The 13,442-nt window shown below is 43.5% G+C and overlaps 1 protein-coding gene across 1 annotated transcript; it reads left to right on the top strand.

Annotated features, from left to right (window-relative positions):
• Window positions 1–740: 740 nt before the first annotated feature.
• Window positions 741–11,024, top strand: SFXN4 (sideroflexin 4). The gene is made up of 14 exons (XM_088520101.1): window positions 741–779; window positions 865–930; window positions 1,869–1,943; window positions 2,849–2,875; window positions 2,994–3,048; window positions 3,784–3,809; window positions 5,178–5,228; window positions 5,312–5,377; window positions 5,482–5,550; window positions 6,774–6,864; window positions 8,673–8,788; window positions 9,264–9,349; window positions 10,162–10,276; window positions 10,619–11,024. The coding sequence occupies exons 1-14, from the start codon at window positions 741–743 to the stop codon at window positions 10,694–10,696; spliced, it is 960 nt and encodes a 319-aa protein (XP_088376227.1). The 3' UTR covers window positions 10,697–11,024.
• Window positions 11,025–13,442: the final 2,418 nt, after the last annotated feature.

Raw genomic sequence — 13,442 nt, forward strand, 5'->3', positions numbered from 1 at the left:
CTGTGCTCTGAAGAATCATAGAATCATTATGGTTGGAAAAGACCTTCAAGGTCATGGAGTCCACCCGTAACCCCATCCCCACCTGCCTGCTAGACCATGTCCCTAGGTACCCTCATCCACACGTCTCTTGAGCACTGCCAGGGACGGTGACTCCGCCACGTCCCTGGACAGCCTGTTCCACAGCTTCACCACTCTTTCTACGTAGAAATCCTTCCTAATGTCTAACTTGAGACTCCCCAGGTGCAACCTGAGACCGTTTCCTCTAGTGCTTTTGGCAGTATTGTGGACAAGAGATCGATCCGGGCCTCGTTGCAACCTGCTCTCAGGCAGCTGCAGAGGGCCATGAGGCCTCCTCCAGACTGAACCACCCCGGCTCCCTCAGCTGCTCCTCCTGTGCTCCAGCCCCTTCCCCAGCTCTGCTGCCTTCTCCGGACACGTTCCAGCACCTCCATGTCCTGGTAGTGAACACAGGATTCGCGGGGCGGCGACCAGCGCCGAGCACAGGGGCAGAAGCAGCTCCATGACCCCCCTCAGCTTTCCGCGGCTCCCGGCCCCGCAGCGCCGAGCACAGGGCAGAAGCAGCTCGACGACCCGCCTCATCTTTCCACGGCTCCCGCCTCCCGTCCCCGCGGCCCCGCAGCGCCCCTCGCGCTGCCGGAAGAGGCGGCGGCGCCGCGGCCCGCCCGCCCTGCGCCGCTGCGGCGCTTCCTGCCCGTTGCCCTTCCCGCACGCGGCGGCCCATGGAGCCCAACCTGCGGCTGTGGCGGGCGGAGGGCCAGGTAAGGGCGGCGGGGCGGGGGGCACCCGGCCCGGCCCGGCTCGGCTCGGCTCGGCTCGGCTCGGTTCCTGTCACGCTGTGCGCAGTCTTTCTTGCAGAGGCTCCTGCTCTGGGCCGATGTCCTGGACCCGCTGCTGCTGTTGAAGCCCTCGGTGAGTGCAGAGCTCGGGCGTCTCCTCGTGTCCTTGCGAGCTGCCCGGAGCACAACGTGCTTTTGCGCACACCCATGTGTATATTAACTCTTAATGCATGTATGTGCATATACGTGCGCAAACCGAAGGATGAGGCCATGTCATCTCGGTGACCTCAGCCACGGTGCGCCCGGCGGGCTGCGCTCCTGCAGCATCCGCGCAGGGAATCCTCCCTGGCCGGGAACACGAGCATCTTTCCCTACCACAAGAGTTACACCATTTCCAGCAATTCCTGTGCACAGTGCAACCTCCCAAGCGCGCTTCCAGCCATAAAGTTAACGTTTCTAAACCTCAGGGATTGTCAAGTGAAAGCAAACTGCTGTGGAAGGTGTGTTTTTGTGTAGTTCTGCGGTGTTTAATCAGGGAAAACAGGAGAAAAATATAGCATGCGATATGAGAGTTGGTTGATTGGTTTGCTAAAAGTGTTTTTGGTTAGGTTTTTAAAGAGGAGAGAGTTAAAGCAAAATAATACAGTCAAAGTGTGTGCAAATGGGAATTTCTGTCACTCGGTATGTTGTGTGTTTGTCTATATTTAGGCACAAATGCATGGATATGGCATATGTGTATATACACATGTGTATGTATAAATAATAAATATATGAGTAAACACTTCCAATAAACTTTTGTAATGCATTCCCAGTCTTGGAGATCTGTCCTTAATTCATTTCTCCTTGAGTTAAGATATACTGTTGCAAATGAAAACCTTCCCCAAAGAACAGTCAGGTAATCTCACAGGTTCTCCTGAGAGAAGCTGCCTTTTACATAGGCTATCCACAATGAAAGCTGTGCACGGTTACAACTCTGTTATCTTTGAGTATGTGTATTTTTTAATCTGCTTTAAAATCTGACAAGCTTTTAAATCTGACTCTTTTTTCTCTCCTCCTTTTTCCAACATGTAGAAAGAAATAGAAAGCAGCAGGTTATCCATACAAAGCAGCGGAAAGACCCTAAATGAGCCCATTCACTACAATCAGGTATTTTGGAGTGCAGTTTATAGAAAATACTAGTATCTTTCATGGCTGAAATAGGTAATATTGGAAATATCCAGCAGGCAGAATACGGAGATACAGGTACAAGGGATAACGCTAGAAAAACTTCTTACTACAGAAATTTCTAATCTATGAACCTGATAGGAATTTCCTTGGATGGTTGCTAACTTCAGTGCCAAATTTCAGTTTTGTCATCATGAAAAATACTTGTTTGCATGTGGCATCACTTAGGTTTAAAAGCAACCCTGAAATCCCTCTAGTAATTGTTGCTGTGAGCCTGCCTGATGCCAGTGCAGGTCATGTGAGTGATAAATGTGCAGAATCCATACTGAGCTCATTGAGACTTTTCATGTTGTGCCTTTGTACAGAGTGCAGGCTGATTGGGTCCCACACCTCATAAACTGGGGAGTAGCAGAGCTTGGATGGGAAACCCACTCAGGGCATTGCCAGAAGATCGTGCTAAATCCTTGTTTCATTAGAGTATTCCTTCTTTTGATTTCATCAGGACTCACCTCTAACACATGACATTTAGTACTCTGGCTGTTGCAGTTTTTAGGTGTTTGACCATATTTAAGAATTGGTTGTTTTCTATTTATATATTCTATATACTAGCTTAACTTTTAAAAATTGCTTTCTGTTCTGCCATAGTGTGTGATTTGGTGCTGTTAGTCAGCACATGGAATATGAATAAATTATACTCAGCCTTGAGTATGTGGGGAAAAAATTCACAGAGTAAAATAATGTAAGGGGATGTAATATATATTTATATACATATAGTACTCCATATAAATGTGAATTGTTGGAAAAATGATATCTATAATAAATTCAGAAACAAGTTTTTTCAGTATCTTCTGGAACTTGATTACTAATCTACTTTCCAAATTATTTAGATGAAACAGGCCTTCCTGCTAAGCCTGGTAAGTTTACAAGTGGTTTACCCATCTATTATTTTTCTTTATTATTTAAACATGGCAAAGATGCTGGTCTAATCTTTCCTTTCTTCCTTTTTCCTTTTATTTTGTATTTTTTCCCAAGTCTAGTGTGCATCCGGATACAGACAAAATAATTCCAGTTTTGTTTAGACCTCCAGGTCAGTTCCTTTAAGAGAGTTTTTTTCTGTGTGTGACTGAAGCATCAAAGGGGAATGGCTCGTAGTGTATAACTGCTGTGATACCCATCCCATGCAGGGAAAACAGTATGCACTTTCGCTTCAGCTCCTTGCATTTATCTTCTTTATTGAAGACTTATTTTCACAGTGGAGCTGGAAGAGCAGTTCATCTACCTGCAGTTCCCCTGCTCCACCAGGCAGAAATGGTCTGTCCAGTGGGTAGTTTTTGGCTCTACATAATGAGTACCCAAATACCCTCGCAGGTAAAACAGTCTGTGATATTCTAGCTTGTCCCTTGGTGCACATGGCTACTCTATGAATTTAATGGCTGTGGTAGACTGTGCTTAAGGTGATGTACAGAGTTGATCAGACAAGAACATCCTTGGATCGTGGTTACTTTATGTAACCCTTTGCAGATATGGCAGCCATCGTTGCTGCATCTTTGCTTTTGAATGAAGGGAAAAGAAACGGTTCCCTTCAGAGCTTAGTTAGAGGGTTTCCAAGAGCCCTGCAGAGTGGAGTTCATGAGAGCTGCTTTGGCCATAAGCTGGGCCAGATGCTCTCATTTCTTGAATGAAGATTTGAGAAAGGAAGATCAGAATTGCACCTCCTGCATATGGTACTGTATTGTGGGGTTTTTAAGGGTGAAGTTAGGGGGAGTTCTGTCAAAACCATGAATCTAGGCTCACTTCTGAAATAAAGTTTTGTTCTTCTTAGCCTTCCTGCCTGTGTCTCTTCCATTGGTGAGTAATGGTGAAAGATGCTGGTGTGTCATATGGCTTATGTTTTTTTTTTTTTCAAAGCATTTGGAAAGAGGGAATTGGAGGATTTAGATTTCTCAATTGTATTTTCAGCACATTTTTTTAGAAGAACTGTGGGTTTTGGGAAAGGCTGAGGAACTTTTTAGGAATTGAATCCTTAAGGAATCGAAGTAGATGTCGAAACTGTTAGCTACGTTCAGCAGTGTTCGGACAGACTGTTCTTGCATGAAGGTCAGTTTTTATATGTATAATCCTGAAATTAATTGATCATTGAGAGCAAGGCTCGTTTTGGGTTTAGACTCAGGAGGTAAAAATGAGACTGTACTTGGCAAGAGTCAGAGCCTACTGCGCTGTTGTTCAGAGCCAAAACATGAATTTCCTCTGTATATTTGCCCCTAAAAATGGTTTTGTTAAGAAATGACAAAAGATATGAAAATAAATTCTTGTTACAGTTTTTATAAATATCGATCTACATTGCACAATTTTGTTTGATTAATATTTCTAACTATGTATATGCACATTTATGCATTTAGATGTCAAGCACAGACTTTGACATGAGTATTCATACTGAGTTGTTTAATTTCATGCATATAGGTTACTACATGAATCTGTGGCACTGCTAGAAAGTATTATGAAAATCTGGATGGCCATTACATTAAGAACAGTAATAGAATTAAATGAAATATTTCATAGTTATGGTTAGATTAATCCCTGGCATTAATACTGGGGGTAGTGTGATGCTCTAGTAATGAGTTGCTGATAGTTCTCTAGGCTTTGCACATTCCCTGCCCTTCATTTACGCCATGTTTGCCGTGTCTTAGTTGACTTTGTTGTTTGAAAATGCTGCACACCTTGAGGTGAAAGTGTCTTGGGAGGCTTCCAGGGGGACCGCAGTTTGTAGCTGGAGTTGTTATTCACTGTCTGAACTAGGCTAGGACTTGGGAAGTAATTACTAAAATCTCAGATCTTGCATTAATTAGCTCTAGTGTCTATGCCTACCAGTCAAAACTGTGACCCTTACTCATTATTATTTCTACCAACTTATTCTGTTGCATCTATTTAATGCATTTTTTTTGTTTGAGTAAAAGAGCATTTTGTCCATCTATTATTGCATACAGTGTTCTAATAACTGTGTCTTTGTGTTATATATTGGATAGAGAAAGGGATTATGTCACATTTGTGACAAGGAGGTTCTTCTGTGTTAGCTAGAACCAAGGCCAACAGCCTCCGGTGTGGTCTGCAGCCTTCAGCAGTGCTGCAGATAGCAACATGGCAATTCCAACTAACCACTGCCAACCACAAGTCCTAGATTCATCAAAAATAATTTTTCCCGTGGGGTTTTCCTCTTAGGTTATTGCTTCATCGCTTCCGCTGCAAGCAAAGAATGCATTTCTTTGTCAGGTAATTTTCTCTTCCATTTTGCATTTATACATCTCAGTCTCCAATCCAAATTCATTTTTGCTTATAGCCTCTCCTTTCTGCAGTTTTTGCTTCACACTTACACTACTGGATTCACCCTAGTCAATGGAAATGGCACCGTGAAGTCTGAAGTATGTATTGATTTTTAACTTTGAGTATAATCTTAATGTACAGTTACATTTTGAATGTGTTTTACAAGTGTACTTACACCATATGTGTCCTCTGTCCTTTTTAGGAGTACTCTGTTGAACAAAAGCAAGTCTTCCTCAGCTTGGGAGCGGTCTCCTATGCAGCATGTATAGGCGTATGTATTTGTTCAGTGCTTTTTTTTTTGATATGCTGACAAGGAGACAGCCCTGAGGCAGTCCAACTGCCAAATATCCCCCAGGGTTGTGCTCTTCATGCCCTACTCTGATGTATCCCCAGAGCTGTTGAGTGTACTGAGTATACTCAACTATACTGATGAGTATGGGACTGACCAGTCTCAGCCAATTCCTCTGCTGCTTTCTTTTGGGTCCTTTTCTTTATTATTTTGCAAGCTTAGAAAATGGGTCATGAGGGGAAATGATCAGTATTTATAAACAGAATAACTCACTGTAGTTGCTCTTTGATCTTTGGAAGAGATCTGACTAACTCAGAAGAGTTAGTGCAGCATCAAGAGATGAGGGCTGCACACTGCTGTGCTGGGTGGAGATAGCTTAAATCCCAGAACCAGCCCAAATGTTACACTGGGTGCAGATTAATTAGCTTTTACAGAGAAATAGCTGTGTGGTTTCCAGAGTTTGCCATAGCATGAGGATACCAGAGCTTACTCTGATACTGCATTGTGGTTGTTGATGTCCTTGCAGTGCATATCCTTACTCCCCATGTCAAACTATGCTCTTCTCCTGGAAAAATGTGGGCATTCCTGCATTTGCTAGCTGGGCTTTCTCCTCTTTCCACTGGGCAAAGCAGTCAGGCCGGTAGCACTCGAGGTTAACAGAGGGCTGGGGGGCAGCTGTGCCCACAGTAAATGTTCTTCCCCCTTGTCCTCTAAGGGAAGCTGAGCTGTAGCTGGTGTCCTGGCCATTTGTTCCTAAATAAAACTTCCAGGGAGTGTGCTGTGGGAATACAGAACAGGATGGAAAGTACCGGGTAGGAGAAACGTGGATTGCCAAGTGCACTGCGTATCTGATTTAGGGAAGAAAGTAGCACACACACGGTAGGAGCAGTTGAATGGGTAGCCAAGGGGGCATAGTGAGAGGCAATTGTTCTGTCTTAGCATATGTACTATTACTGGCCCCTACATAGTAGTCTTCAATACTTTTTTTTTTTGCCATATAAATTCCTATTCTCATAAAAACAGTGATTACAAAACTTCTCACAGTAAGTAGAGAACATATGCGTTTCTCTGAATTGTTAAACCAAGGCACTTGTTTACTTATCTTAAGTACTAAGTTGTAGACTCCTTTTCCTAAACTCTAGCATATGTTGAAATATTTTATATTTTTTTTAATAGAGGATGCCTGTTTCCTCCCAATGCCTTAGGCTTTTCCTGTCTTCTTCATGAATCGGTACACGCTGAAGAGTCCCCTAACAGAACTGGTTGTCAGAAAACTTCTACATGCTCCTTTGCTGGGTGAGTAGGAAGCAGCAGCTGGTGTGAGGGCCACTTGCTGTCCCACATGGCTGTTGAATCCTCTTGCCCTTGCACACGTGGTCTTCACTGTTCACTGGCCTTCCTCTCCAGCTGCCTTTGCTGGGTACTCTCCTTTCTGCTTGAGAATTAATGCTGGTCAGTGTGATTTGGTGCTTGCTGGTTTTTAATTTTAAAGCTGCAAGGCTTGTATACATGACGTACGACTGTTTCTCATAAAGAAATCAGGGATGCAGTTGTTTTTCTTTGGCTGGGTGAACTCGCACATTATCTCAAAACCACCAAGACTGCCCGGAGAGATGAGAAGGGCAGTGTCACTACTAGTGACACCATCTGCTTGGTGCATATGCAACACCAGAGTGCCACATAGCCCGAGCCGTGCGCTGCCATCGGTCCTTGTTCGGGCTTTGGCTGCTGCTGGCTGTGTTACTGCCAACAGGAGTGAGTACATGAGAGCTGCTAAATCAGAATATTATTAACCTTGCAAGAAAATGGGGCTCAGTTCTTCTGACACGATGAAACTGCACCAGGATAAGTTTCTCACATAATGGTTGAGGTTGGAAGGCACCTCTGGAGATCAACTAGCTTACCCTCTAACTAGTTAAACTAGTTTAACCTCTCCTGCTCAAGTAGGCTGAGCTCGAGCAGGTTGCCCAATGCAATGTCCAGGCAGGTTTGAATATATCCAAGGATGGAGTCTAGTTAAGCAATCCCAGCTCTCAGCCTCTTCCCATATGAGAAATTCTCATATGTCCTTAATCACTTTTGTGACCATTCACTGGACTTCAGTAAATTGATGGTAGTGTTGATAACTATTTCCCTATTGTCATTAAGAGGAAATCTTGGTCTTTTCTGGGGGGAAACTGGTAAAATTTCGTCTTGTCTATTCCAAGGTATGTGAGATGGCTACCTAAACCTCTCTGAGGATCTGCATAAAAACTCACGGACTTGTTTCCCCTAGAACAAATGTTAGAATGTACTTCCATTTTCTTAAGTCGAGAGAGAAACAGGAGGTAACTGATTCATATTAGTCTAGCATTTGAAAATTGTCATATGTTGTTACACTGATATGTTGATACACTGCCCAAAAGAAACAAAAAGAAATCTGTCTTTTTCAGAGAGATCCGCTTAACAGGCAATGCTCTGTTATGTCTGGATGTTGGTCCAGAAAAAAAAAGAAAGGATGAAAACAGCTGAATTAAGAACTCCCACTCAATATGGCCTTTATGTGTGTGGGGAATCCAGGCTCATGACTGTAGTGACTGTGGGGTAGATGTTTTGCGGGTGCCTGAAGGAGGCTGAAATGTTCCCGTGCTGGAGCAGATCCAGCTGCAGCTGCCACTTGTCACCGAGGCCTTGGGCTGGGCAGAGAAACACGGTCACGGAATGGGCTGCAGTCAGTGTTCCCCTGGCACTGCCCTTCCAAATCAAGGATGCAACCTCTATCTCAAGTCTTATTCACTTCTTTTTCTTTCGTACTGAATTCTATGCAGAATACAACCCGCCCCGCTTTCTCTTAAGAACAATGTACTCTTGGTTTGAAGAAAGCTCTGAGTGTCCATACTAATAAAGCAGCTTCTGGGGTTGGGGCCTTAACATCCATTTCAAGCTCTGAAGGAAGTATTAAGATCCCAGGTAGATTTTTAGGGTCAGTCTCTTCAGCTGCCTGGATCCTCAGTTGTGAACTGTTAAACTGGATGTTTCAATGGACATAATTATGAAGGCCATAACTGAGATGGTCTTGTTAGATCAAGCATCTTTTAAAGCAACATCCTCTTTAAATTCTGCAGGCTTGATGAGTGCACTTACTGTGGCGATCGTGAGAAGCCCAGAATTTGAGAATGGGATTGAAGTGATGGACAGGAATGGCCAAGTTGTAGGAGTATCGAAGAATGCTGGTGAGAAGGTAGGCAAAGAGGGGGGCCTTTCTTGGCTTGCCTGGCAGAGAGCTGAGAGTAGGTAGACTTGGATTTCCTGAAGTGAGGAACCACTGAGTGTTAATCCCAAATCAGGTGCTGAATCTTGGGGTAGACTTAGACCAGGTCTCGATGCAGGTTGGGGCCTGTCTTGTTTCTCCCAAGGTTGGCAACCCAACCAAGACAGATCTCAGCAAAATTATTGTCATGGTAGGAAACCTTGGTGGGGCCGCAGTAGCATCACCTCCCTTTTAAGGCATTTGTTAATCATAACTGGAATATCTGGCAAATGAAGGAGTTCAGTTTCCCTTTACAAAAGAAACCTAACAAATATTTTCATCCTTCACTTACCTATTGCCTGAAACTCCAGAGTATTAAACAAAAAAGTTCTCCCAGAAACAGGCAGTATTTGGAGCAGCAGGGAGCACTGTTCTGAACAACATTTATTTTTCTCTTTCTTTGGAGGCTGTAAGAGAAACAGCTTTGTCAAGAGCAGCCTTGTTTGGGACATCCTTCTTCCTGCCAGCTGTGTTCATGTACTTTGTGGAGAGGTAAGAGGCATTACGGTAGGTTTGGGGGTGCCTGGTTAGTGGATATTCTGGTATTTAGTCTTGCCATTACCATTTGCCCTTTTTCATACTTTTGCATTATTTCTCACCTTGGTAGAAATTATTTGGGAGGTTTTTATTCAGTTTAATTCACTTATATCTAAGTGAATTTCTGATAGCATTGGACCTCAGCTCCCAAATAGTCTGCCATACATTACAAAACATTTTAATGCTTTTGCAATGTTTAGGAAAAAAAAAAAAAAAGCTAAGAAGAATTCACTGTATGTTTTATCAGAGAGTTTTTAGCCTGCTTTCAGCTTTTGATGGGGATCACATATCTCATTTACTTAGCTTTAGAGAATCCTCTTACCAGAAAACATAAATGTAGATGCAAGATGAGTTTTAAAAATACAGAAAGTATTTTTTAAATTCAAATAAATTTGTGCATGATTATAAGTAGGGCTCCCAAGAGGAACTAAATTTTAAAGGAAAAAGAATATGATAAACGAAAAATCTAAGTTAAAGGACTGAAACACTTCTAAGCAATAAAGAATCTTCTGTTCTTTTATCATTTTGATATTGCTCTTACATTCTCGATCTTGTATTGTCATTGTGGTCTCAGCAAGTGCTGCAGTTAAAGAAATCCAAGGTAAAGAATAGGAAATTGAGTAAACAATTAGGAAATAAAATAAGGCAGCGCCTTTAGGATTGCTAACTTTTGTGCAGTTTCAACCAGTAAAATAGTGGCTAATATTCTTTATTTTGTTAGAATATTTTCAAGCCAAAACCAACATACTTTTCCATGTCTTTGACAGAGCAAACTTTGCAAAAACTCCACGTGCTTTTGCTTCCATGAGAATGATGATGATTACAGGAGTACTGGCAGGGATGCTACCAGTTTCACTTAGTATATTCCCACAGTGTGGGAAGGTAAGTCCTTTTACCAGATCTGATTTAGGATTATCACTATATAAGTAGCCAGTCTGTAACTGTGAACAGCAGGTAGCAAAAAGCAGTAGGACTGGAATGGTTAGTGTACCTAAAATGGGCTTGTGGAGAGGCCTAGGTATGATATAGAGACCTATGGCACTTGTTACACTTGATTTACATTGGGTGGCATTTATATTTGCAATTGCTCAAAGTTGCTCAAAAAACAAACCCAAAGACCTAGTGTTTTGACTAATATGAAGTTTGATGTATGGAAGACATAACGTGTACTTATCTAGTTACCAGGATACAGTGTTGCTGATTCCTGTTTTCTAAAAATTTCAGATCACACGAGCAGATCTGGAACCGGAAATTCTGTCATCCACAGAAGAAACAGAATTTTTCTATAATAGAGGAATTTAGGGATTGGCTTTAATTTATAAATATGTGTTTTGGTTAAAGTGAGCTCCAAATGCCTCAACAAACTCAACGGAATACTTGACTGATCAAATCATGAGCATAGTTGGAGGATGCGTATCGGGTTTGGTGCACAATGATGTGGTCAAGAAACAGATTTGATATTTGCAAGTCCCAGCCAACAGGCAGGTATTAAAGACAGACATTAAGGCAAGCACATACCTTAATGCTGTAAGTGGTATTTGTACCAGAAAACATTTTAGTAACAGGGTGTGTGTCACAAACTGTGTTTGTTACACTTCCTCATGTGACGGATTTCTTAATTAAAAGACTGTGAAAATTGAATACAAAGTCTTATTATGGTTCTTCTCAGAAAGCTTGCTTTTAATATGTAGTGGTATTAGACAAAACAACCCTGATAACAATGTAGTGCTGGTTAAAGATAGTTGTTCTGGGAACAAGATAGAAGGAAGCTTCACATCTGAGGTAGGACATCCTGTCGTGATAACTGTAGGCAGATCACAGGAGAAATTGCTCTAAGATCACTAGAGATGTTACGTGTAATATTCCTAAGGCTCTGTGTGACAAGGATATAGACTAAATAATATAATAACCATTTCCACAGAAATAATTTTACAGGTACAACCTCTAAAGCCTGTTTTTATTTCTCTTTCTTAAAGAGTGCAGCGAACAGCTCACTACAATCCCATAGCTGGAGGATTTCAATTTCTGTCTGTGGTATGAGGAAACCAACAATTTCCCATTCCTCTCCATGCATACAGGAAGACAGCAGAACAGAGCAAAGTAAGGCAAAACAGGCGCAGTCACATGCAGGAAAGCAGTTCCTGCTGTGTTGTTGGCACCACACAAAAGCAGGAAGTTGGGTTTGGAGTTAGCTCCTTCCCCTGCTGCAGCAGGGAGCGGAGCACAGCGCTGGAGCTGGGTTTTAGGGCAGCATGAGGTGGAGCTGTTCCAGGGAGACAGCTCCCTGGAACATATCCATGGATATCTAGCCTGTCGGACCTCGGTTGAAGAGGGTTTGTAATGCTCTAACAGAAGATGGTTGCTAATTTTTAAGCCGGTATTACATAATTCTCCAGAATCGAACACTTCATGTAGGGGAAGGGAAAAAACAAGCCCCATCTGACCCGGCAGCAGCTTCCCTGTGTGAAACATGATGGAAATTAGTTAACAGGGAGGCCAATAAAGCTCACTGCAATGTCCAAGGTCACCAGTGACGCCTGATGACTCGGCAGGGATTACTTAGCCCTGACCCACAGGGGTGAGACTGTGCTTAAGGAACCAGTCATGTCCTATCTGCCTGAAAGCAGCTGCTAAGGGGCAGTACAAGGTTGGCCTCGACAAACGTCTACACAAAGAAGAGGGGACATCGGGCTCCGTGGCCCTGAGCTGGAGGACACTAGGAAGAAGGTGCCTTGCCCTCTTCTTTTCCCTTAGTTTCCCTCCTCTGACCGCTGTGGGACACAGGGCACGAGGGTTCCTGCCTGGAACCCTCTACTAATCCTGTTCTGGTAACATACCAAAGGCACAGTCAGCCAGGGTCCACTCTTGATAAATGCATTTGTCGCTACAAGGGAGATCTACCTTTATCCTCAAACTCTCTCACCTGTTCTACATTACTGAAGATTGCCTTAAGTAAATGCTATGGCATGAACTACGTTGGAAGCAAAGCAAAGAAAGCTAACACTAGAGCAGGGCCAGCAAACTTGAAGATAAGATGTTCATCAACTTTCAACTGTAACTAGGAAAGTTATAAATGCTCTGGTACTGCACCTGGATGTTTTAGACAAACAGATGCTATTACGTCTCTGTGATCAAGGCTTAGGGAGTAAAGCTGGTAATCTGGTGTTATTACAGCTGTCCCTTATCAAACTCCACTGCTGCTTACTGAATACTCTAGTTGGAATTTGCCATGTTAAACGTGGCCCTCTCAGGGTTGCTAAACGTGTCTCTCCTTTGCCTGTTCTCAGAAACATTTCTGCTGCCCTGACCAGTTTTCCAGGGGAACCTCGGGCCCATGTCTGCCGTGTCAGCCTGGCTGGTTCAGCTCTTTCCTAGATCAAGGAAGGGGTCACACATCACTAAACGTGCCCTGGCCTCCTTGGTTTTGAAATAAAAGAAGTTGTGAGCCTAGAACTGCCTGGACCTGGCAGTGCAGAAGGATGAGAATCTGTCCTAAGTGAGGGGACGAAGATGGGGCAGGAAGGAAAGCGTCAGGGACTGGCAAGGAAAGTCAGTGCCCCCAAAGAAACCCTGCCCTTCACAGCGTAGAGTTCATGATGAACGAGGCGGCACCAAGACGGCTCTGTGTTCTGCCCTGAGCACTGGCTGTGCTGTATGGAGTGATAGTGAATGAGCAGTCAAACCAGTTTAAGGAGATTTGACTAGATCGTCTCTAGAGGTCCCTTCCAACCTTAACCTGGGATTCTATGATTTACAGTAGTTTCAAGGCAATTTACAGTAGTTTTAAGGCTTTCAGCTTCCAGGAAAACCTAAGTCCCTGTACAATGCAATACGCTAACACTTCCTCACCTCCCCAGCTTGACATCTTTAAGTTCAATGTCCTTTTAATGGGACTTAATAAGAAATCAGTAACTCCCGTTAGGGAATCCCCAGGTCACAGCATTTCCTCCCTGGACCTTGTGCACACACGGTTATCCGGGGAGGCCGCATCCCGGGTGGATGAAGGCAGGACATCAGCTGCCTTCTCCTCACACGCTCAACCATCCAT

The sequence above is a fragment of the Tinamus guttatus genome, unplaced genomic scaffold (genome assembly GCF_059628265.1).
Source record: "Tinamus guttatus ecotype Peru unplaced genomic scaffold, ASM5962826v1 Tinamus_guttatus_pri_ptg000079l, whole genome shotgun sequence".
In the NCBI taxonomy this organism is placed as follows: domain Eukaryota; kingdom Metazoa; phylum Chordata; class Aves; order Tinamiformes; family Tinamidae; genus Tinamus; species Tinamus guttatus.